Raw genomic sequence first — 23,756 nt, forward strand, 5'->3', positions numbered from 1 at the left:
CTTGCTAAGTTACTGAGGCTGGACTTTAACTTTCAATCCTCCTGCCTTAGCCTCTCAAGTTTCTGGATTACAAGCATGCACTATCACACCCTGCAAGCCTCCATTCTTCTTTGACCATTACTTTACTTGCTAGTTCCAAAAGATGTGGCTCATATTATATATACTGATTCCTTTTATTGGAGAATGGTGTTTAGAAATCAGGATCTGAATGCTAGGGTGCTCATTACTACTAAGATGTTATTGCTGTGAGTTTCAGTGGACTTGATAAAATACAAGTATGAATATTAACTCGTACATAGAAAAGCATCTATCTACCTGTGCCTATTCCTCTGTGTCTGTATTGAACACCATGAGTTTATGATGATACTTCTGATTGTAGTTCAACACCAGTGGGCTAATTTTAGCTTTTCTTTATTTATAACTTTCCTCAACTTAATCCTCATTAGCTGTAGTGCACTTATGTATCTGTTCTAATATACAAATAAAATAGTTTTGGATTGCTAACTCATACCCCTATTTGGTTATTTACCAACATTTAACTAGATTATACCATTTATGTCTAGTTCTTTTTGTCTTTAACATTTAGGTGTCCAGTGAGGATACCATACTTACTTAAGTTGGTTATTTTTTCTTCACCCCCTTCAGTGTGGTTTTATTACTCATTTGTAATGCAGAAAGGGTCATTGTTTGTCTCATATTTCCTTGGGGTTTCCCTGTGCATCCTTGTTGGTTTTGTTTGTGTCTGGGTATTGGAAAACAATATGAAGCGTGACCATGGTTCTGTGAGTCAGAGCTTCACAAAGTCATCCATCAGAGTACTGCTGCTGCTTCTTCATCCCTGTTACCCTGTTGCCATTTCCCCTCTTTCTGCCCCTTTGCCACCCATCCCTATAGACAGCCATTCTCTTTAGTGCCTATATTATCTTTCTGTTATTTCTTTTGAACCAGTGAGCACATAATGCAATAGTAATCATACTGTTTTTTCTATTTTTGAAGGACTATATATTTGTTGTAAAACAGACATTATAAAAATATTAACTGGCAACCACAGTTATCCACATAGAATTTTAAGTGCTTATAATCCAGTAAATTCATAAATAAATCATAAGTACATTTAATCAAATTTTATATATGCTAATATAATCTAATGGCATATATTTATGTTAATTGTGAATAACTAGTTTTGTTTTATTTGATTAAAATTTGTTACATTGTTATTTATATTGAGCTGTCTCTGTGCATAGTTTAAAATTTTTTGTTCTACAGGTTTAGTACTATTTTGAGTGACTCAGGGATAGTTTTTTTTTTTTTTCCCCTTGAGGCAGCTGTAATATGTGGAAATTTTGCAGGACTGGGGCATCTGAATACTGAATTTGTGCTTTGGCTCTTTGGTTTATCAGCTTTGATGTGAACTTAAGCTATTACTTAATATTATCAAGATCCATCATTTGTAAAATAATCCCCAAAGTTTTGCTGGTTATTCCTGTGCAGTGATTTTAACACAATGCAGGGTCATCATCTTGGGGAGGTCCTGTCTGGAAAAGTGGTGTCAGATGTGTAGTGAGATCTTATTCTGCTTGCAGTACCTTGCGGAAGCTGGCTGGACAGCCGAAGGAAGAGTGGTTGGCATTACCCAGCCTCGGAGAGTGGCTGCCGTTACGGTGAGTTTCTTTCCGTCTGTGCCTTCTATTTCCCTATTATTATTATTATTATAATATTAATAATATTATTATTATTATTATTTTTTTTTACTTATTTCCTAAAAACTACAAATGAATACAAGTTGCTCCTTAAGAATTTAGGACTTAAAAAAGGATCATAACTTGGATATTTTTGTAAAATTGGTAACTGTACATTATGAGCAATTTAAGTAATAAAGTACTGAAAAAGTAAAAAGAAAAATAATTTTTTTAGAGAATTTTTTAATATTTATTTTTCAGTTTTCGGTGGACACAATATCTTTATTTTATTTTTATGTGGTGCTTAGGATCGAACCCAGCACCCCGTGCATGCCAGGCGAGCGCATCACTGCTTGAGCCACCTCCCCAGCTCAGAAAAATAATTTATTATAAAATTTTTTTTTTTAAATTTTGGTACTGGTAGTCAGGCATGGTGGCGCATGCCTGTAATCCCAGTGGCTCAGGAGGCCGAGACACAGAAGAATCACAAGTTCAAAGCCAACTTCAGCAACAGTGAGGTGAGGCGCCAAGCAATTCAATGAGGCCCTGTCTCTAAGTAAAATACAAAATAGGGATTGGGATGTGGCTCAGTGGTCAAGTACCCCTGAGTCCAATTCCTGGTACCAAAAAAAAAAAAAAGAAAAGTGTGGCTAGTACAATATAGGAATTAAAAAAAAAAAATTTTGTTACTGGGGATTGGACCCAGGGGTGCTTTACCACTGAAGTATATCTCCAACCCTTTTTACTTATTTATTTATTTATTTTTGCTTAGGGCCTTGCTAGATTGTGGAGTTTGGCCTTGAACTTGGGATCCTCCTGCCTTAGCCTCCTGAGTTTTAGGATTACAGTTTTGTGCTGTTGTGCCCAGCCAAATATATATGTTTTTGAATGTCCACTATTTTATTTTAATGGGGTTCATTGAGATATAATTTATATACCGCAGAAGTGTTCCCTTCTCAGTTGAGCATGGTGGCAGATGCCTGTAATCTCAGTGACATGGGAGGCCAAGGAAGGAGGATCACTAAGTGTGAAGTCCGCCTGGGTAATTTAATAGTGAGACCCTTTCTCAAAATAAAATAAAAAGGGCCAGGGTGTGGCTTAGTGGTAGAAGGCCTTCTAAGTTCAACGTCTCCAGTTATACACACACACACACACACACAAATCTCGTCATATATAGAGTTTGATAAGTTGTGACAAATTCATAGTCCTGTAACCCTGTAGTAGTTATGACTGAGAACATTTCTAACGTCCCCAAATAATGCCCTTTGAACTACCATAGTTTTAAGAACCCTTCAGAGGAACCATAAAACCTCTAAATATCATGAGTGTGTATTTATGATATTTAATAAGGATATTTATATAAATGATATAACACAGTATTGCATCTTAGACAATTGAATGCATTTCTCCAAAATGAAATTTACTTTCTTTCAGTCATGCCGTCATTTCCAACCAAATAATTTTAAAAAACCAAACCAAACCAAAGAAAACAAACAAACCAAAATCTCAGCACCTAGCAAAAGTATTGTGAACGTTTGTCAACTTCATTCCAAGATTCTGTTCAAGATAAAGATGAGTGGTTGTCTGTTTGGACAGAAATAATTTTTATAAAAATAGGATTATGAACATAAGACTTCTTGTGTTGAATTTAAACAAAAAAGGGAACTGAAGTGAAATAGGAGCAGTTCCTGAACTGTAGGTTAATGTTTATTCAGCATAAGAAAGTTTATTAAGACTTCAGTAGTTTAAAAAAGAATGATTAAGAACTTCATATTACTTATTTTTTAAGCTATATATTATAGTTTTTCTTTTATGAAAGAAGAGGAAATTAACACACATTCATCATCTGCCTTCTCTTCCCCCATTTGTAGATATAGCACTGTCATTTTCATTTCTTGATTTATAACTTATATATTCTTAGTCATAATTCTTGCAGGTGTTTAATTCTAGTTTGAATGGATTGAATGCTCATTGATAATTATTTTCCATGGTTTTGCCAACCCCAAATTGCTAATTTTTGCTGTATTTCTTGATTGGCTGAATTTTATCATTCAGTAATTATTTTTAAATGCTTGATCTTGATGTAAAAAAAAAAAAATGTGTATTTTTCCCCCCTGTGCTGGGGATGCTAGACAGCCATGGGGCTCGCGCACGCTAGGCAGGCTCTCTACCACCGAGCTACAGCCTCAGTCCCAGTAGAAAATTCTTGATTTGCACTCTCCCTGGCAACTATGCAGACTTTGCTCCACTGACTATCAGTGCTGAGGAACTCTGAAGAGAAATCTGAGATCTAGAGGGCTTTTTCAACCTACCTTCTTGGTTTGTCTTACCAAATGCTTGCAAGATTCCTTTTGAGACAGGTCTTACCTTGAACATGCCATCCTCTTGCCTCAGGCTCCCAAGTAGTTGGGATTATAGGTGTGCACCACGGTTCCTGGTGTGCTGTTTCAATTTTTTTTTTTTTAAATGTGGAAAAGCTCTTAATTTTTAGATTCAAATCTCCTTGATATCTGGGTATACTTTTCTGTTCCAGTTACTTTATTCTCCTTCTGAAAGCATTAGAAGTGTACTCCATTGTCTGTTTTTAATATCGACTACTGTGTCTGGAATCTGCTGCTCCCCTCTAGTTTTGTGGGGTTCTTCAAGCCTGTCCACAATGTTCATGATTTTTTTTTTAGTCTAAGTTATTCATTTTGATTCCTTTACATTTCTACCTCAGTCTCAACTATATTTTTAAATTTTTTCTTTTTAGTAAAGAAGTGAATGAAAGGAGATACAAAATGTATTATGAGTTTTAAAATCTGTAATGCTGCAAACATTAAAAAATCCAGAAAATGATTTTTTGGTTTTTTTGGTGGTACTGGGGATTGAACATGGAGTGTTCCAACACTAAGCTGCATCCCCCAGCCCTTTTTATTTTTCATTTTGAGACAGGTTCTTGCTAAGTTGCTGAGGCTGGCCTTGAACTTGTGATCCTCCTGCCTCAGCCTCCTGAGTTGCTGGGATCACAGGTGTACCTGATCCCTCATAGCTTGAAATTTCTTTTAAAACTGCTTTTTTTTTTTTGCTTATATTTTATTTCCTTTATTCCTTCTTTCTTAGCTTTCATGCCCTAGGCTTGTGTTGGTACTTTTGTGATAAGTTCTTATCTTTGTGGCCACTGGCTTCCTCAGAAGTGTGAGATTGTGCTAGGGCCTCTCAGAGACACTTTTACCCTTTGCTGGGTGGGGATGAGGGATGAGGATCTGGCCATGCACTCTTTGGTGACTTGAGAGGTCTTTATGGCTCAGGATGATATTCTAAGGGCTCTCTGATTTGGGATTTGATGCTTGTGTCCTGCTTGCCTGTCTTCTTCTCACCCTCTTCTTCCCTGTAATTCTTTAATGTCCATTTTGTGGACATTTCCTATATCTCCTGGGCCTGAGTGCTGCCACTTCTAGCAGGAGGATGTTGGGCCCTGCCTTTTAAAGTGGTAACGCTGACATTAAGGAGGCCAGAAGTGCACTTTTGTGATGAGGTCCAGCCTTCCTTCTAGATGTAGATCTCACTGTGTTTGGCAGCTGTGTTTACTGTTTGGGCTTGTGGCTGGCTCCTTTCATTAAAGATGGGAGTTTTGTCTTGTTTATGTGTTTATTCTTCTGTTGTTTTTTATTAACTTTAGGAGAGAACACTGGGACGAAAATGCCTTTATTTTGGCATCCTTACCTGGATAAGAAATTCATTCTATTTCCCCAAGTTATTTTTACTATGTGTAGAGTTTTAATTATTATTAATCCTTTCCTCCAAAGTCTGTTTTCTAATGCTCTTCTAGTTAAAAATTATAAAGATTTTGCTAGGAGTATGTGAATAAAATGGGAATAGGTTTGGAAACTCTACTGCAGTGACAGAATTAAACTTTTATGTAACCGAAAGATGACTCAGTTACCTAAAAATCAGAGCAATTTTTCCTGTTTGTGGTTTGGAATCCCAGCTCTTAATCACTTTGCATTTTGGCTCCAAATTTGTAGCCATGGATAACTTCCATGCAACCACATGCTTTCTCTTGAAAGAACAAAGAATGTATAAATTAACCATGTAGTATTAATAGAGCTGTCACATTTGTAATGCTGCATCTCAGAATGTACTTTGTGTGCAGACTGAAATCTGAAAAGAAGCTCAGAGCCTGAGAACAGATTGCATAAGCCGGGCTTGGTCTCAGTGAGAGGCAATTAATGAACGTGCTCACTGGCCTTACTTGTGATAGGTTTGACTTGACTCCCTCATTTGTAGGTCTGAGGGTATCTACTTTACCTCCTGGGCTGTGTGAAAGCTCAAAGCCTAGCACTTGCCATGTAGAAGGTGCTCGGTGATTGGGTTTTCTTTTTCTTTTTCTTTTTTTCCCCCTTTATCTGTTTGGGTTGTCAAGAATATGGTATTTGTCTATTCCAGTTGATGAAGTTATTGGGAGCAGAACATAAACAATGGGGGTAAAAATCTGTTAAAAAGCCAATAGATGGCCAGGCTTAGTGGCACATACCTGTAATCCCAGCGACTTGGGAGGCCGAGGCAGGAGGATCACAAGCTTGAGGCCAGCCTCAGCAATTTAGGCCCTAAGCAACTTAGTGAGACCCTATGAAAAGGGCTGGGGATGTGGTTCAGTGGTAAAGTGCCCCTGGGTTAAATCCCCAGTAAATGCGACCACACCCCCCCCCCCAAATAAAAAGTCAATAGACTATAACCCTGTATGATTAATAAATGATGAAATTTAAAAAGAAGTTTGAAAAGAAAAGCATTTTTTTAAAGGCAAATGTATACAAATAGTGAAATAACAAGAATTAACAAGTTTGGCTTTGTTTTATAGGCCCATAAAATGATGTTTTAAAGAAGAGGATTGGTTTACTTCTTATTCTTAGGAACGTGTTTTCCTCACAGGCCCCTAGTGACTCTATGCACACATTCTGTGTTCATTTTCTGGTATTTATAATAGGACAGTGTGTAGTGTTAAAGTGAAAAGCTGGTTCTGGGGAAACAGAACCTCCAGAGGTAGGGCAGTGCAGGGTGCATTTCTGGTTTCATAAGATGATTGGACGGCTACGTGGGGCAGACCAGCTGCTCGATGATTGATTGTGTGTTGGCCTGCCAGAGCTGTAATTTCAAGTCACCAGACCAGGCAGAGCCACTTCTGATCCTCATTTGCTCTTCAGTTTCTTAAACAATGATGGGCAGATAACGCTGGGTGTGCGTGGTGCTGGGAGCGAGTGCAGGGAGCCTCTGCTCCTGAGCCTGGGGCTCGGGGGGCCTAAAGGCTGAGTCAGTTCTGCCGCAGGACACCTCCTGTGGCAGCCACATTCCACTCTAGGCCGCAGGAAGTACGGGGTGCGGGCGTCTTACCCGTGGAGGGCAGCTGAATGCCTGCCTCACCTGGGTGGTGGTTGTGCCAGGTGCTGGGGCCTCTGTTCACATGCTTCCCTTTGGCTCTCAGATAGCTTACGTAGTAGGTTTTAATTTCTTTTAAATTAAGAAGCATTATTGATTTTTTTAAAAATTTTTGTTTATTTTTGAGAAAAACTCTTCCTGAGTTTTCCAGGATGGCCTCAAAACTTGTGATTCTCCTCACATTAGCCTCCTCAGTATCTGGTATTACAGGCAGGAGCCACTGGGCATGGCTTATGCTTATTTACTGTTTCAAATATTGTCTATTATTCAGTTAATAACCTTTGAGTAGTCTTCTTGGGGGATAATTCAGAGATTTTGCTTGTTGGATTTTTTATATTTTCCCCTATACTATTTTTTAAATTATATATCAGTAGGTGAAATTCTTTCTATAGTTTGTGGTTTCATAATCTATTATTCTTTTTGTCTTCTTCTTTTACTTTATTGTGCTGACTTGGATCTTTATTAACCATCTCATTCACTTGTCTGCCCTTTTTTAAAGACCTGCATTCTTCATTTCCCCTTTCAGAGGTCTTGGTAGTTGTGATACTATTGAGAATTGTTTAGGTGTCTGGCTTTTTTGGCCTCCAAAGAGAAAATGAACCTTACCCAGTATTAAAGATGATCATTCCGTTCTCCTGCTTTCACATTCAGGGGAAGGTGCTTTATTTTAAGGAATGGAGGCATGAAAAGTTGTCTCTGATTGATGTGCTTTTTCTTAAGGAGCAGGGCAAATCTTATCATTTCTTTTGCTTCAAAATTTAGAAATGAATGATCTTTAAATTTGGCCACAAAATTTAGAGATGAGTTTGTGGGTTAGCTTGTCTCAAATAAATATAGTGTATCTGTGTATTTAATTTTTTTTTCTCAGTAGCTTAAATCTTTTGAATTTTATTGGTAATTTCTTTATAATTTATTTACTTAATATGCAGTGCTGGGATTGAACCCAGGGCCTTGCACGTGTTAGACAAGTGCTCTTCTACTGAACTACACACCCCCAACCTTATTTCTTTGATTTTGATCTGTAACATCTTTATATGATTTCATTTTCAGTTTGTATGCTTTTATAAGTGGCCCCAAGACCATGGCAGGATGAAATGACATACATAAATATGTCAGTAAATTATAGAAGCTTTCATACTTGTTTTCTAACGTCCTGCCCCTTTACTTCTCATTTTCCATGGCATTCACATACTGTTTAATAAATGACGTTTAGATTTCCAGCATATGTGCTCTGTGCAGTAATTTCTATGTCTCTATTTTCAGCATGATCTTTCTTCCCAAAGGTTGCAGGGCGAGTAGCCGAGGAGAGAGGAGCAGTGCTGGGCCACGAGGTGGGCTACTGCATCCGCTTTGACGACTGCACTGACCCGCTGGCCACAAGAATCAAGGTGAAGTGCGCAAGCTGCTTTTCCAGTATCACTAAGGAGGAAGAGTAACTGGGGGGACTTAAAAGCCTGCAGCCCTGGCTGCTGTACAGGACGCAGAAGCCGGGCAGAAAGTATAGGAAATCATCCTGGCCCCAGGGACTTTAGTCTGCTGGGAATTACAGAGCTCTGATGAAATGTTCTCAAATCTTACTCAGAAAGGAACTCAGAAGTAAAGTTTAGCCCTTGGCCTCCAGATGAAGAGGTTGAGTGTGGGAGACCAACCTTGCACATGATGGAGTCACACTCCCCAGCTGGGTGCTGAGGCGTTCAGTCACAGAAATGTGGCAGAGCTTTCCCCACCCTTCTTGGGTTCAAGGGATGGTGTCTCGTGCGTGGGTGTATCTTGCTACAGCCCCATGGGTGAAGCTATGCTCACCTGTTCCTTTGTAATATAATACCCCTTGCCCTGTTTAGGATAGAATCTTCCATGGAAGTGCCTTGTGTGTGTCCCCTTCTCTTACTGTGCCCTTGGGTGTGGTCTACCCAGATGTCAGTCAACCTGCTGACAGGGGACATCATGAAGCTAGACTCAGCCCCCTGAAACCTGACCCCTTGCCTCATTTGAATAGTGTCTCCTCAATAAAAGGGGTCAACGTGTGCTCTCTCTCTCTTCCTGTGGACCCTTAAGGTCAGAGGAGCCGTCACAGCGGCCCCAATGAAAAAGGTATTTGTGTCTCTTGTGTGATTATTTTGTGCAGCCCAGTTAGCCCAGTTCAACTGGAGTGACCCCTGAGCCTTTTAGTCAAGAGAATAGAAACCCGGCAGTTGAGGGCAGGGGAGACTAAATGACTTGCCTGTCGGTGACAGCATTGGGACTCAAAGTTGTCTTTTTTTTAATGTCTGTTTTATTTTTTTCCACTGACTTGCATTGCTGTCTAAGTACAGAAACAGGTCTGTTAAAGAATTAAAAATGGACAAGTGCAGAATTCATAGATGATGTTTTCACTAGTTAGATCTTTCCTATTTTGTATGATAATGGATTTTATCTGTGTGTTTTTTGGCCTAGTTGTTAACATCAAAATAATTAATATCAGTAGTAATTATTGTATAATCAACTCAGCAGGGGTCTACTGTGTGCCACTATGCTGGAATCAAAGTCTAATCAGATAGTGCAATAAAACAGTGAACAAATGCTTTGATGAGATGAAGATTGGTTATTAAAATTTTGGTTACCTCTCAGTTTGCAACAGAGAAAAATTGAAAATAATCAGATGAACTAAATGAACAATGCAGTGATTTATAAAAATATGACTCTTGTTTTTCAAACTTCTGTATTTTGTCACCACTTACGTGTCTTTTGCTAGGTAAAGGGAATATTCTGTAGCATAAAATACATTTAAACTAGCTTATTTTCAGTGGATCATGAACCCCATGATTCTTCTTGAGTCCTTCATGAGAAGCTTTTGTATTTCATTTGACCATCACTCCAGGACACTTGATTCTGGTGCTTTTTCATTGGTGGCAAGTTCTTACTTTCACTCCTGTGAGTGTGTGAGGCAGGTGGTTCAGATCATGCAGACCACGGTGGAAATGCGACCTGCTCTTAACCCAAAACAAGAAAAGCAAGCATACCCAGCACACAGGGAGATAGATGCTTGGCCTTGTTAACATACCATATGTGTTTGGGATGAGACTAACAATATCCAGTTATTATTGCACATTTCAGAAGTATTTCATAAACACTCATAGGTAATAGAACTGATGTTCTTAAGCACTGTGCATTAGCTCCTGTGCTGAATACTCTGCTTGTACCATCCCATTAGTTCATTACTTCATTTTACAAACGAGGAATCAGGCTAATAGGGAAAGAACCTGCCCCAGGTTTATACAGAAGTAAGAGGGAGAAGCCAGTGGCATGACACCGTAGCCCATGTTCTTTACTTGACCTCATCTGGCTCCTAAAGTAATCTCTGAAGAACTTGACGTAAATAACCTCAAGGGCTGCGATCCACAGTCTGTGAATTGTAGAAGCAGTTATCTCAGACTCCCAGCATTCCCTGGGCGGATTCAGGTTTGTCTTCATTGCCCATCATCAGCACTTCCAGGTGCAGGACCAGAGGAAGTGGGCCTTCACTGCTGTGGAGGTTCTGCTGAACACTCACAAGCCCAACACCACGTGTTTGAGATCTATTTTGGTAACAGTTCTGTTGCTTACTGATTAATAAAAAAAGGTTGGGCCATCTCTTCACAGTCCTTGATGGGAGTTGTCCTATACAGGTGCTGACCAACAGGATATTGAACTTTATGGAGTTCTGCTTGAACTTAAAAAAAAATTATTAATATATGATATAAATGACTTATGTCTAAAATTTTGCATTTTTTTTTTTTTTTAGTTTCTTACCGATGGAATGCTGGTCAGGGAAATGATGGTTGATCCATTGTTAACAAAATATAGGTAAATATGTTTTTCCTATGATAACTTCCCTGCAGTTTCCAAAGTCCACAAATAGATTGACAAGCATTTCTATCAATAGGTGAGAGTCACATCTGTGTTCAGCTGCCTCAAAACTTTTCTCTTAACTCCAGCTATTTTGACCCTTGATGTTTTACTTAGAATTTAGATAGTGCAGCCCTTTATGTGCCCAAAGTGGACACATGAAACAACCAAACAGAAAGTACATAAAAATGGGCACAGAAAATCTCTGTCCTTACTTATTTATTTAGTGTTGCTGGGGCTTGAGCCCAGGCCTCTTGCATGCTCTGTACCCCAGAGCTACATCATCAGTCCCCTTGTCACTGAACAGCCTGTAGAGTTGTCCTTTATATGTTGCTTTGGTCACACCCAGGGTTGATAGTGACCGTAGAATCATAGCACTCCAGAGAACTAACTGGGTAGTGTTTTACTGAACATAAGGCATATAAGAGTCCAAATAATTATTTATCACTTTCTCCTTCATGGTCTTTGTCTGTCACACACACACAAGGCTCTGTGGTGCATGTGTGTCACAACTGTGATCACCTGCCTGCTTGCCTGTTTCTGCCACTTTCCAGACTTACAGTGACTGGGTCTCATTCTGTTTTTTATGTGTCCTGTGGCACGTAGATTGTGTTGTCATGGAAAATCACATGATAAATCTTGTTGGAATCCATGTGTTGGTGAAGCTCTTTAAAGATAGCAGTACAGCACCACTTTCTGTACGCCAGGATGTGTTGAAGTGACTGTGATTATTAATGTAAGAATTATCGCATTGCCAGTAGGCTTCCTTTTGATCCAAAGTGATTGTAGGAGGGCTGAGTACCCACAGGGTCCCTTTGGTGGCCTGGATGGGGTGGTTGTTTCGATGTTCATTGACAGTGTCCCTTTGATCCTTAGTGTCATTATGCTGGACGAAGCCCACGAGAGGACCTTGTACACTGACATTGCCATTGGCTTGCTAAAAAAGGTATGGCTCCGCTGACAAGAGTTTTGTTTTTATATTTTTATGGTTTTTTTTTTTGTACCAGGGATTGAACCCAGGGGCACTTAACCACTGAGCCCTTTATTAAATGTGTTATTTTGAGATAGGGTCTCTCTGAGTTGCTCAGGGCCTTGCTAATTTGCTGAGGCTTTGAACCTGTGATCCTCCTGACTCAGTCTCCTAAGCCACTGGATTATAGGCATATGCCACTGCACCTGGCTGTTTTTATGTTTTCGCTTTGTTACCTGACTTGGAAAAGCATGTAGCAATTTGGAAAATCCAAAGAAAATCCAAAGGAAAAAAAAATGGTCATCCATCAGATTATTTCATCCATAAATATTGTACTGTTATCATGTTTCCTAATGCCTTCTTGTTTTAGATTCAGAAAAAACGTGGGGATCTTCGGTTGATTGTGGCTTCAGCCACTCTGGATGCAGAGGTAAAGGCATCTTTCCCCCTCCTGCTCTCCCCATAGCACTGGAATTGTTGAACATGTCCTTGGGAAGGGAGCTGTAGCAGGAGCTCGTCTTTGGCAATGGCCTGCCTTCCTTCTGGGGCCATCTGGTGTCCTAGATTTCACATGATCACAGGATACTCCTTTTCAGCTTGTGGGTGGAAATTAGCCTGTAATTAACTAAGGGAGTTCATGATTACCTACTTGTCTCATTTCTCCGCACGCTGTCTTTCTCCCCACACAGGCAACTTCTTTTTATTACTTTTTTTCAGTGTGAGGCTTGAATTTATTTATAATGAGACCTTATGTTTAGTGTTTGTGGGTGGGTGTGCGCACGTGTGCGTACAATAGAGGTTTCACCTGTATGTTTAATAATTTCCATGTTAAAATTTTTTATGGTGGGCTGGGGCTACAGTTGTAGACACTTCCCTAGCGTGTGTGAGGCCTAGGGTTCCATCCTCAGCATCCAAAAAGAAAAAAATTATGGCTAGGTTTACATTATTTTTCTCTTTGATGACTAATATTTTAGTTTAGACAGTGGTTTAACTCAACAAATATTTTTGACCACATGCTGTTTACGTACGTGAGCACTGTGCTAGCTACAGGTGACCCATACATGTCCCAGCTCCTTAGGGAAGCAGACCTGTAAGTAGGTGTTTACTATTTGGTGCATTTAAAGTACTGAGAAGTCAAGGAGGGAGCACGTAATTCCAGCCAGCTAGCGAGTATCCAGAAACAGTCAATGAGGAGGTGGTATCTCAGCTCATGAGAAAGCTGCATAGCAGTTTCCCAGGTGGGCAGAGCTGGAGAGGGTCTTCCTGACCAGGTATAGAACCACAGCAGCAAGAAATGGTGAGTTCAATGAGCTGTGAATCTTACCTTGCCTGCCAGGCCCTGCAGGGGTGACCCGTCCCCCATCCACTGACTTTCTTTCCTTCCACCACCTCCTATGTGCTCCCCCATTCTGGCCATACTGGTCCCCTTGCTGTTCTCAGAGCAGGATACATCTGCTCTTGGGGGCCTCTCTTTCTAGACCACTGTTTCCCCGGTCTCTCATTATTTCACTCCAGTCTTGATCAGACCATTCTCCTTCCTTCTAAAACAGTGTCTGTCACAGAGTAGATGCCTGTGTTGAATAAATTTTGAACTAATGGGAAGCAGTGGGAGAGTAGACTAGAGAGGCTGGCAGGGGTCAGATCCTGGAAGGCCTTAAGACTAAGTGAAAGAGGATGGGTTATGTTGTGCACTTGCTTGGGAGCGTGGGAGCAGGTGAGGCAGAGCAATGACTTGATCATATTTGGGTTCTAGAAAAATCATTTTGGATCCTGTGTAGATGACACAAAAGTGGATACAAAGATGCCAGTTATGTAATTCAGGTGAGATGTGAGAAACTTCTGGCTGGTTATGGCTCCTAGTCTCCTGGTCTTCCTGTAGCTTCAGGAATGCAGAACAACTTGGAGAAGGAAAAGCTCAGTATGTCTAAGAGAGGTGTCTGCACTGCACATGAACTCAGGCGGGCTTCTCAGACCTTCTCACAGGCTCTAGGCCTCCGTTGTTAGGGCTGCCCATGATCAGTTTTGAGTCAGAGCTTCTTTGTTGCCCTCTTTAGTTAGTTCTCATCTCCCTCACCATGGTATCTCCTGGACTATGTGCGGTCTCTTGCTGGCTCGCTCTCTCACTTTTTTTTTTTTTTTAGTACTGGGACTTGAACCCAGGGGTATTCTACCATTGAGCTATACACTTAGCCCTTTTTTATTTTTTATTCTGAAACAGGGTCTCACCAAATTGCTAAGGCTCTCACGAAGAGCTGAGACTGGCCTCAAGCTGCAATCCTCCTGTGCACTGGATGATAGGCCTGTGCCACACATGCACAGCTGGAATGCTCTTTTGAAGACAGAGCTTACTTCACCTCCAGTTCTGTCCTCCATGGTCGGCTGGAACAGAATGTCTCTGATCTTTGCCTCCTCTTTCTTTTAAAATTTATTTAATTTTAAAATTGTCCGAAATAGGTTTAGTTCTGGTGAAAAGTAGAACATCCAAGTCTTTTCCTAGAGTCATTGCTAATTAATAGTTAATAATTGCTCACAATTACCTTTCATTGTCTCTTTACATAGAGATTTAAAAAAAATAGCCACTGTTCTACCAATAGTAGTTGATTCAGATGATTTCCTGGAAGTATTCTTTTTTTTTCAAACGGGAAGACGGAGGGTAGGAGATTTGTCATGCCTTGGTGTGCTATGCAAGCAGAGCATGCTGGGACCTCAGCAACACTGAGCTGAGCCTGTGGTGAGCCAGGGTCACTTATTCCTTTGTGTCTTTCTCAACTGTGCATCAGTGCCTCCTTTGTGAGAGAGGATCTGTAGGGCTGAGGGGATCAGCAGGTGGAGGCTGTGGGGTGAGTAGGTGTGGGTTCATGTGAGTGTGATGTGTAAGAGCGAGGGGATGAGGAAGAGGATGTGAGTGGGCAGAAAAGGGTAAGAGTGAGGAGCACCGCAGGAGTCAGGTAGGGAGTGGCTTAGGTAGCACTGTGATTTAGAGGCCCAGGGGTTCCTGGAACCCTTCTCTGGCCCCTGGCTGTAGGTGTCAGACAAATAACAGATTGCCCAGAGGATCGGGCTGCTGATATGGTACCTGCTCTGGCAGGGACTAGGGTGGCCTAGCCTGCAAATGAGGACACCAGTGGCTGCTATGGGGAGGCCAAGATAAGTGGAGTATAAGGGGCTGATCACATGGTTGCCTTGATGGGTTTATCTGCTTTGTGATTGTGAGCTCAGTTGAGTGAACAGTTATGTACATGACCAAACAAAAACATGTATGACCAAGTATAATTAACAAGTTTTGGATTTTTTTTCCCCCTAATACTGGGAATTGAACCTAAGGGTACTTTACTACTGAGCTACACCCCCAGCTCTTTTTATTTTGAGCCAGGGTCTCACTAAGTTGTTGGTCTCAGACTTGTGACCATCCTGCCTTACCCTCCCTAGCTGCTGAGATTACAGGTATGCACCACAGGGCCTGGCTCACTGTAAAGTATTTTTTAACCATTGTATCATATGGTATTGTTTTTATTTGTTTCTGTCACGTGACAGAAAATATGGTTTCTGATAGTTCCCAAAGATTTTTTTGTCACAGGTCCAACTACTTGGAGGGAGACTTAATTCCTCTCTTTTCAAATACCTGGAGAAGGAATTTGGGATTATCTGGACTCAGGCTCCCACCTTGAATGACTGTGCATGGCTTGAGATTGTTGGCCAAGGGGTAGACATGACTGCTGGGAGTCCACTTGTGTGGATCAGGTAGGAGCAGCTACCAAGGAAGGAAGCCGTGGTGAGCTAGAAGACAGCCCAGTAGATGTCCCATCATTTGCATTTCATTTCATAGATTGTCCTCTTCCTGATGTCTTGTTATATTTCTTATCATGTGTCTATGTCATTGTGGACCTGATTTAGAATCTTTTTCCAGTTGTGTTGAGCTCATTTCCAGTTCTTTGATTCTGCCTCAAGACTCATGCACTGTTGATACTGCATTTATTTGCTTTTATATGTATTTTGTATTTCTAAATAAAGATAAAGGATAAAGATCTTCTCAGTACATGCTGAATTATTTCTCTTGAGAGATTAATCTTCCATCTTTACTCTTCAACATCACATATTCCTTAGCAGCTAAGGTTAAGCCATCGTCTCCTGTAGTCTCCCTCCCTGTTCAGCATAACTTTCTGGAAATATTCGGCTCTGTCCACCAAAACTTTCTTATAATCTTCCTCCTGTAGCTTCTGAACCCTGCCATCTCCCCTCTCTCCTGTCTCCTTAGTAGCTTCCTCCTAGGCCTCTTTGATTGCTGTTCTTCCTCCTTAAGGCTGCCCGTTCCCGTGGCCCCTGATTTAGCCTATACTTTGTATTTGTGGCAATCCCATGCTCCTGTGTGCCAGCCTGAGCTGTCCAGCAGCTAGCTGAGGATCACCTAAACTCATAAACATGAAATTCTTGGATTTTCTGTCCCACTCCCTTGCTTGTGATCATAGTCATTCAGGCCCTAGACTGTCTTTGCTTTAGGAAATTTTTATCTCTGACTGAATAAGAAGAAATCCCATCCTTCACCAGGACGTAAACATGTCTGCACACACTCACAGGTTGTCAGGTCCTGTTTCGACATAATGCTCTGGATGCTTACCCGGTGCTTGTGCTTTCACTCTTCCTCTGAGCTATTTCAATAGCTGCCTTAATTAGTCTACTTGCCTCCCGGCTCTTATCCCTGCTGCCCACCTCTGAATGGCCACCAGAGTTCAGGATTCAGAGCACAGGTCTGATAACATCCTCCCCGACCCTCACCGTCCTAGTCTTGCCTGACAAGTGCAGTGCCCAGGCAGCAGGACTCAGGCCCCTTCAGAGGGATGACTATGATCCTCTTCCTTGGCTCATCTTAGGATTGGTTCTTTGCACATCTACCTTCCCTGGACTGCTTGTTGTTTTGGGGCAAGGGAAGTCTTTTCACTTACTTCAATGTTCCTGCTCGGTGTATATCATAGGGGTGCAGGAGGCTAAAGTGACTTGGAGGGAATTCAGCCAACAGGAAACTAAAGGGTAGTACCTTGTGGAATTCTCTGTAGCACACAGAATCCTTTTGTTGGGCTGAGGCACTTTTATGTCTGTGCTTTCTCTTCACAGACACCCCTAAAGTTAATGGGTAGCACCACAGTGTATCATTAAATCCTGGATTCTTTTAGCAATACTCTTCCAGGCCCATTCACTTTGTATTTGATTTCATTTACTAGTGCTGCTTCTGGGCTCCTTAGTTGTCAGGAGTGGGGATGGGCATGTTCTATACATTAGAAAAGATGGAGAAATAATGAAGACAGGCCTTGCAATTACATCATCAGGCCTCAGGGAAACTGGACTATAGTTGGGGAATGGGAATGTTATTTAGATTCAAATAATGGCACCCTCAACCAACCTGGATGACTCTGTCTCCTCACCAGCTGGCACCAGCAGCCTGCATCTAGTGTTAACTCACCGCTAGCGTGGTCACTCAGTCCTGTAGCTCTTTTTTCTCACTTTCCTTAGTATGTTGGGGGGACACTCACCAAGAGGGGATCTTGGTGGTATCTCCTGAAGTCATTGGCTAGAGCTTTTAATATCATTCTCTACGCCATGAGTTTGGCATCCTTTGGTAAAGAGTATCATTGAAACATGATTCCCCACAATTTCAATAAGAAAAGTGTTAATGTAAACATTATTTTGTAATACATTATCTGTATTACACACACACACACACACACACACACACACACACACCCCTAATCCCTACCTCCAGTCTCTGCCCTTTGCCAGTTTTATTTTCTTTCCATAAATACTGTGACCTTTTTGTTTTTTGAGAGAAGATGAAAAACTGATTTTTTTTTTTTTTTTTTTTAGAAATTTCGGGATTTTTTTAATCAAAATGAAACCAGTGATCCAACCAGGGATACGTGTGTTATCCTTACAGTGGAGGGGCGAACATTTCCGGTGGATATCTTTTATCTACAAAGGTTTGATGATGTTTGACTTTTGATGATAGTGTTTAGAAACCTGGGCCTACAATGTGGAATGGCAATGAACTGTGTCTATTGGCAGCTCTAAGGGCAGTGAGGAGGAGCATGTTTTTGTTCAGGTCACTGCTGAATTTTTGACACTGTCATGCAAATTTGCATGAAGAGCAAAATGATGAAAGGCTGAAGGGAGAGGCTTGAGAGTTTTCCGAACTGGGTTTTACACGGATGCCTGTCAGTGAGGGTACTACGGTGATCTGGGTCCACTCTCTACATCCTTAGTAAGAAGGCCTGGTTGACAATTTTGGGAGGATCCCCCTTGCACAGAAAAGGAGCCATTGTAATTCTTGGTTCTAATTGGGCATACTGGCCAAGGGCCTGGCCTAATGATTGTTAAGAGAGTTGTGAACTTGACTTCTGAGTTGTTGTAGCTGGAGAGTACATACATCTTAGCCTACCTGACCCATATGTGCTGCCCGTGGCCAGAAGGGAAAATGAGCCAGGAAGAGGGTGGGCTTCAGCATTGGAGCCACAGCCCCAGGTTTTCCCTGGCCTGGCATCTTTGTATACTAAGACAGCACATCTGTATGCATGTTGTATCAATTTTATTTGTTTGCAAGTATAGCTAAAAATCATAGCTTTTGTGTAATTATGGATTACACAAAAAGAGTGCATAAAAAAAGAGTGAATGTTTGTTTTTATTTATCTACATACTAATTACTTGTTGGGCAGGCCCAAACTTACTTTCAGGTGGTTTTGTTGCCAGATTATAAGGTAATTGATCTATAATTAATGAGCATATTCTAGTGATGAGTTTATGTCAATGTCTTTTCAGTCCTGTTCCAGATTATATCAAATCAACTGTGGAAACTGTGGTAAAAATTCATCAGACAGAGGGAGATGGAGACATACTAGCCTTTCTTACTGGCCAGGTAATTCCATCAGGCCTGAGGAATAGACATGTTAAGGCAACACATGAATTAATGTAGAGCCCTGCTACTTTCCTGCTTAGCCATTTTTTTCATGTTTCCCTTTTTTTGGCGGGGGGTGGTATTGGGGCTTGAGCCCAGGGGCACTACCACTGACGTGTAACTCCAGCCCTTTTTATGTTTTATTTTGAGACAGTCTCACTAAGTTGCCCCAAGCTGAACTGGAACTTTCAATCTTTCTGCCTCAGCCTCTCAAATAGCTGGGATTTTAGGCCAGTATAATTGCACCTGACTCATTGTATTTTGGAGTTACTTACCTGTATAAAAAATTGTTGGGTTATCTATCAACTGGATTGTCAGGGAATCATTAGCTCTTCCCTGTTCTGTCTGCAGAGGGTTAAGTGTATGTTAAATGTATTAGCTGATTAGTTAGATAATTGAGTCAGTGGCTGTTTTGTTGGCCAGGATTTTATGTTAACATGTGCATCTTGCTGCATGCATGTTGCCACTGTGTGCCTCTTTTCCTGGTGACACCTTTACAACTCATCCTGTAGTTGGTCAGTGGCTATCTTGCTGGAAAAACAACTGAATAAGTCCATGTCCTCCTTCAAGGATGTAACACTATTCAGAACTACCCTCCAGCTCTGGTCTTTTCCACTGCCAAACATTTTCTGCAGATAGTAGTCTTTTCTGGGAGCTTTTCCCAGAAAAAGCTCATGATGATTTTATAGGCCACAACTTGACCTTTGCATGGAAGGCTTTATTTTCTCAGTCCATAAAACTGAGTAAAATTGTCATTGTTTTAATTTATCGAGAACGTTCCTATTAACTACAGGTAGTTTAGTTTTAGTGATTAATAGTATAGTTTCAAATTTTTACCCCTCTGGCACTGTTGTTCTAGCATTTGTTCAAATACAGTCCCAAGTAGAATGTGGTATCACCAAAATTCATGAATCTGACCAAAATTAAAATTCTGACTCCAACTTTCATTGTTTTTCAGTGTGATAAAATGACATGCTTCATGTTGATCTGTTCCTTTGGTGTCTGGTTCAATGTTTAGGAAGAGGTGGAAACTGTCGTGTCCATGCTGATCGAGCAGGCCCGGGCCCTCGCTCGCACTGGGATGAAGAAGCACCTCCGGGTTCTCCCCATGTATGCAGGTCTGCCTTCCTTTGAGCAAATGAAAGTGTTTGAAAGGGTCTCACGCAGTGTCAGAAAGGTGAGACTACCCTGATGACCAAGGGGGTCTGCGACCATCTGTAGTCATACTAGTACTTTGTCATGTACTGCAAGGATTTTTCTTTTACATTGAAGTGAAACTTACTAAATAGGAAAGTTTCTTTCAGAATTTTAGGCCATGTTATAGTAAATAATGTGAAGATTTCTAAACGAGCTCCACAGAGGGTCACTCTGAAAGTAATTATTAGAGCAGTTGACTTCTCTTCACTTCTCTTCTGCCTGCCTGGTAATTCCCATGGCAGGAATCTGCCTTGGCTTAAAGATCTGTCTTGTTGGCTTGTGGTCAATTAGGAACAATAGATAAGTCACTACCAATAGTTTCTGAACCACTTGTTTTGAGTATCAGTTTACCTGTAGAGCCAAGTTTAAATCAATTAATTCAAGGAGTGGCTTAAAAGCATTTAGCCTTGAAATTGGGTTGGGGAGGGTGTGGTGGGAAGCACATTGATTAGAGGGAGCCAGCCATCAGCCAGTGTGACTCCTGCTCTCACCCACAGGGCTTTGCAGTCCTTTGCCTTCCATTAGGTGAGGGATGCCCAGCAGGTGGCAGAGAACAAAGCTGGTGGGGTGGTGTGTGGAGGCCTTGCTCATCAGGCCACTTGGAACCGGGTGCCCAGCCTTTTGGCCTTTGAGAGGGAGCATCTGGAGTCGCCCAGGCAAACGTGGATAGCAGTCAACCAGCAGGAGGCTTGGATCCCCTGAGTTACTTGTGCACCCCAGGATAAGTTACTTAACATTAAGTCTCAATTTTTGTAGCTGTAAAACAAATAATAAAAACTTTGTGATAGATGGTTTTATAGTATAAAACTCTAATATGTAAAAATGTTAGGAAGATTTTTTTATAAAGTGATTTTAAAAAATGAAAAGTGCTTGAAAAAAGTTCCCAGTGTGATGATCTACATGTCCTCTGCTGCTTAAACCCTCCACTAGTTCCCAGTGTACTTGTCACAAATGAAAAAGTACCTCACACTGGCCCAGAGATTGCACGTGACCTGGGCCCTGCCTCTGTCCCCAAGCTCATCCTGTACTTGCTCTGTGTTCTGGTCATATTGGTGGTTACTTCTTCCTTTGAACTGTAGCTTCTACTTGCATCTCTGTAGGGTTGGCTGCTTCCTGTTACTCAGGCCTCAGTCAAAGTCATCTTTCAGAGGGCTCTCCCTGGCCCTCCATTCCAAAGTAGCATGCCTTGTTCGTATAATATAAATGTTATGTGCCCCAGCATGTTACACTGCTGGGTTGTGTTTTTTTGTGTGTCATTTTTTGAAGTTCTCTTCTTGCTGTATTTCCATCCCAAACACCGTCACTAAACTGCTGGAGAAGTGGGGCCTTGACTATCTTGTCCATCATATATCCCCTGCATCTTGGATAGTGCCTGGTCAAGTGCAGACCCTCAGAAACTAGTTATAATGTGAGCAAATCAGTGAATATACCTGGATGAGATGGAGATTTACTTATGCTGCGTGAAAGGGAAAAACTAACGTTGATAGATACCATGTGCCCAGTATTAGGTTCTATCACTGGATATATGTATCGTTATTTAATCCCTCAGCAACCCCGGGGGAAGTGGTAATTGTCATTGTGTAAGTGAGGAACCAGCGCTCAGGGGGTCAAGGAGCTTCTCCAGGGACCCAGGGTTGGGGAGGATTTCAGCCCAGGGTTCCCAACTCTGAAACTACTGCTCTGTCTAGTATTGCAGTTGCTTCACAGATCCTGATTTGAAATATCATTACATGTTTAGGATTTTTAAGTTTGTTTACAGTGAAAAGAATCAATGGCTTTCCTTCTTACTCTTCTCTGTGGGGGACTTAGGTGATAGTGGCCACCAATGTGGCAGAAACCTCCATTACAATCGGTGGCATTGTGTATGTGATCGACTGTGGCTTTGTGAAACTGCGGGCCTACAATCCCAGGACGGCTATAGAATGCTTGGTGGTGGTTCCTGTGTCCCAGGCGTCAGCCAACCAGCGCGCAGGACGCGGCGGGCGCAACCGCTCTGGAAAGTGTTACCGCCTTTATACAGGTTAGTGCTACTCCCCTTGAGGGTTTTTGACTCTCATAGTTAGCCTGGGCCTTGGATAATGTAGTAAATGTTTATCCCTGTGGCAGAACGCATGTAAAATCCAGCCCTCCCTGCCAGGATGCCCTGTGATCTGGCCCCCGCCACCTTCCTTGCCCTAAGCATAGCTCTTCTTTACTCTTCCTCATTGGCTAAAGCTGGCCCAGCAAGTCACCGCCTGTTTACCATCCTGTTCTAACTTAGGATTGGGGCCCAGGCCCTTCTGTGGCCATGTGACTCTACGAATTTTATGTCTCAGGTTTGGTCTTTCTCACCTTTCTCTTAGCTCAATGTGCTTTTTTCTTATTCTGAGGTCCCTGAATCCTGTGGGACCTCACCTTGGTCCCATTCCATCTTGCAGAGCTAGGATGAAGGCTCTATCCAAGACTCATTCACAGAAAACAAATTGTTGGTAAACTCCTGCTCTATGCCCTGTACTGTGCTAGTCTGTGAGGGAGCAAAATTAAAATTCTGATCAAGGTGCCCCTGCCCTTAAGAGCTTTCTTCCCAGCTTGGAGACAGCTTTAACCAAAAAAGATGTGTCTAGAGCTGCTCCTTCCCTTTCTACTCTTTGCTTTTGAGGGGAATGGTACTGAGATTTTTTTTCTTCTTCCCTTGTGCAGACTTGGCCAATCATTACTGAGTCCCTCCTCCTTCCCCTGTCCCCTGCTGTTGCTGACCAGGTCTGAAGGTTGTAGCTTTGCCATTTATTGCTTCCCTTCCTTTCTGGTTCCTATCATCCTTATTCAGTTCTTGATGTCATTCTGTCTTTCCTTATTTTCTTTTTTGGTTTTGGGGATGGAACCCAGGGCCTTGAATGTGCTAGGCAAGTGTTCCACCCTGAGCTATACCCCGGCCTTCTTTCTTTTAACAAATGTTTACAGAGTCTTGGTTGCGTGCTGGACATGGGGTTGAGGCTTGGGAATCTAGGGCTCCGTGGAACTAGGCTTGTGGCCGCATGGTGGACAATCTGGTGGTGGAGACAGACCCACTAACAGATTAGCATGTTAAGGTGTGTTAGGATTACTGTAGAAAATAGGGGCTCTTGGAAACAGAGAAGGGCTCGTGTTTTTTTGTTTTTTTTTGCTGGGGAACTGGAAAGTGCTTCACAACCAAGGTTGTGTTTGGACCTGACCTTATTGGAAGCCCAGTATTTATCCAAGTAAACGGAAGGCGTTAGAGACAGGATTTCAGCACTCCAGGCAAAGGGAATGGGATATACAAGTACTGGGAGGGGAGGAAGGGGATGTGGAGCATCACAGGCAAAACCGAGGCCAGAGAGGTATAGACAACCCCTGAAGGTGCTAAGAAAGCCTGACTGGAGTGGGCAAAGACCAGGATGAAAAGGCACCCTGAAATGCAGAGGAGGAAGTTTCAAGAATGAATCTATATTTATATATAATCTCATATATTTTAAATTTTATTCAGGTGAAATTTACATAAGTCAGCCATTTTAGAGTGAACAGTATATGCAACCTCTCCCTTTGTTTAGTTTCAAAACATTTCCATCCCTCCAGTGGAAAACCCTTACTTAAGCAGTTTCTCCCCATTTCTTCCTGGCCCCCTATCCCTGGCAATTGCCAATCTGTGTTCTGCTTCCATGGATTTATCTGGGATATTTCATATAAATACAGT

At 41.7% G+C, this 23,756-nt stretch overlaps 1 protein-coding gene across 1 annotated transcript in view; it reads left to right on the top strand.

Annotated features, from left to right (window-relative positions):
* Dhx35 (DEAH-box helicase 35) overlaps positions 1 to 23,756 on the top strand; it is a 71,054-nt gene that overhangs the window by 17,240 nt on the left and 30,058 nt on the right. The window contains exons 4-12 of the mRNA XM_076851851.1: positions 1,584 to 1,661; positions 8,378 to 8,482; positions 10,855 to 10,916; positions 11,835 to 11,904; positions 12,299 to 12,358; positions 17,785 to 17,897; positions 18,733 to 18,829; positions 19,887 to 20,045; positions 21,875 to 22,085. Of these exons, the coding sequence (XP_076707966.1) occupies positions 1,584 to 1,661; positions 8,378 to 8,482; positions 10,855 to 10,916; positions 11,835 to 11,904; positions 12,299 to 12,358; positions 17,785 to 17,897; positions 18,733 to 18,829; positions 19,887 to 20,045; positions 21,875 to 22,085 (955 nt within the window). The remainder of the gene's footprint in view (positions 1 to 1,583; positions 1,662 to 8,377; positions 8,483 to 10,854; positions 10,917 to 11,834; positions 11,905 to 12,298; positions 12,359 to 17,784; positions 17,898 to 18,732; positions 18,830 to 19,886; positions 20,046 to 21,874; positions 22,086 to 23,756) is intronic.

Source organism: Callospermophilus lateralis, chromosome 3 (genome assembly GCF_048772815.1).
Source record: "Callospermophilus lateralis isolate mCalLat2 chromosome 3, mCalLat2.hap1, whole genome shotgun sequence".
NCBI lineage: Eukaryota > Metazoa > Chordata > Mammalia > Rodentia > Sciuridae > Callospermophilus > Callospermophilus lateralis.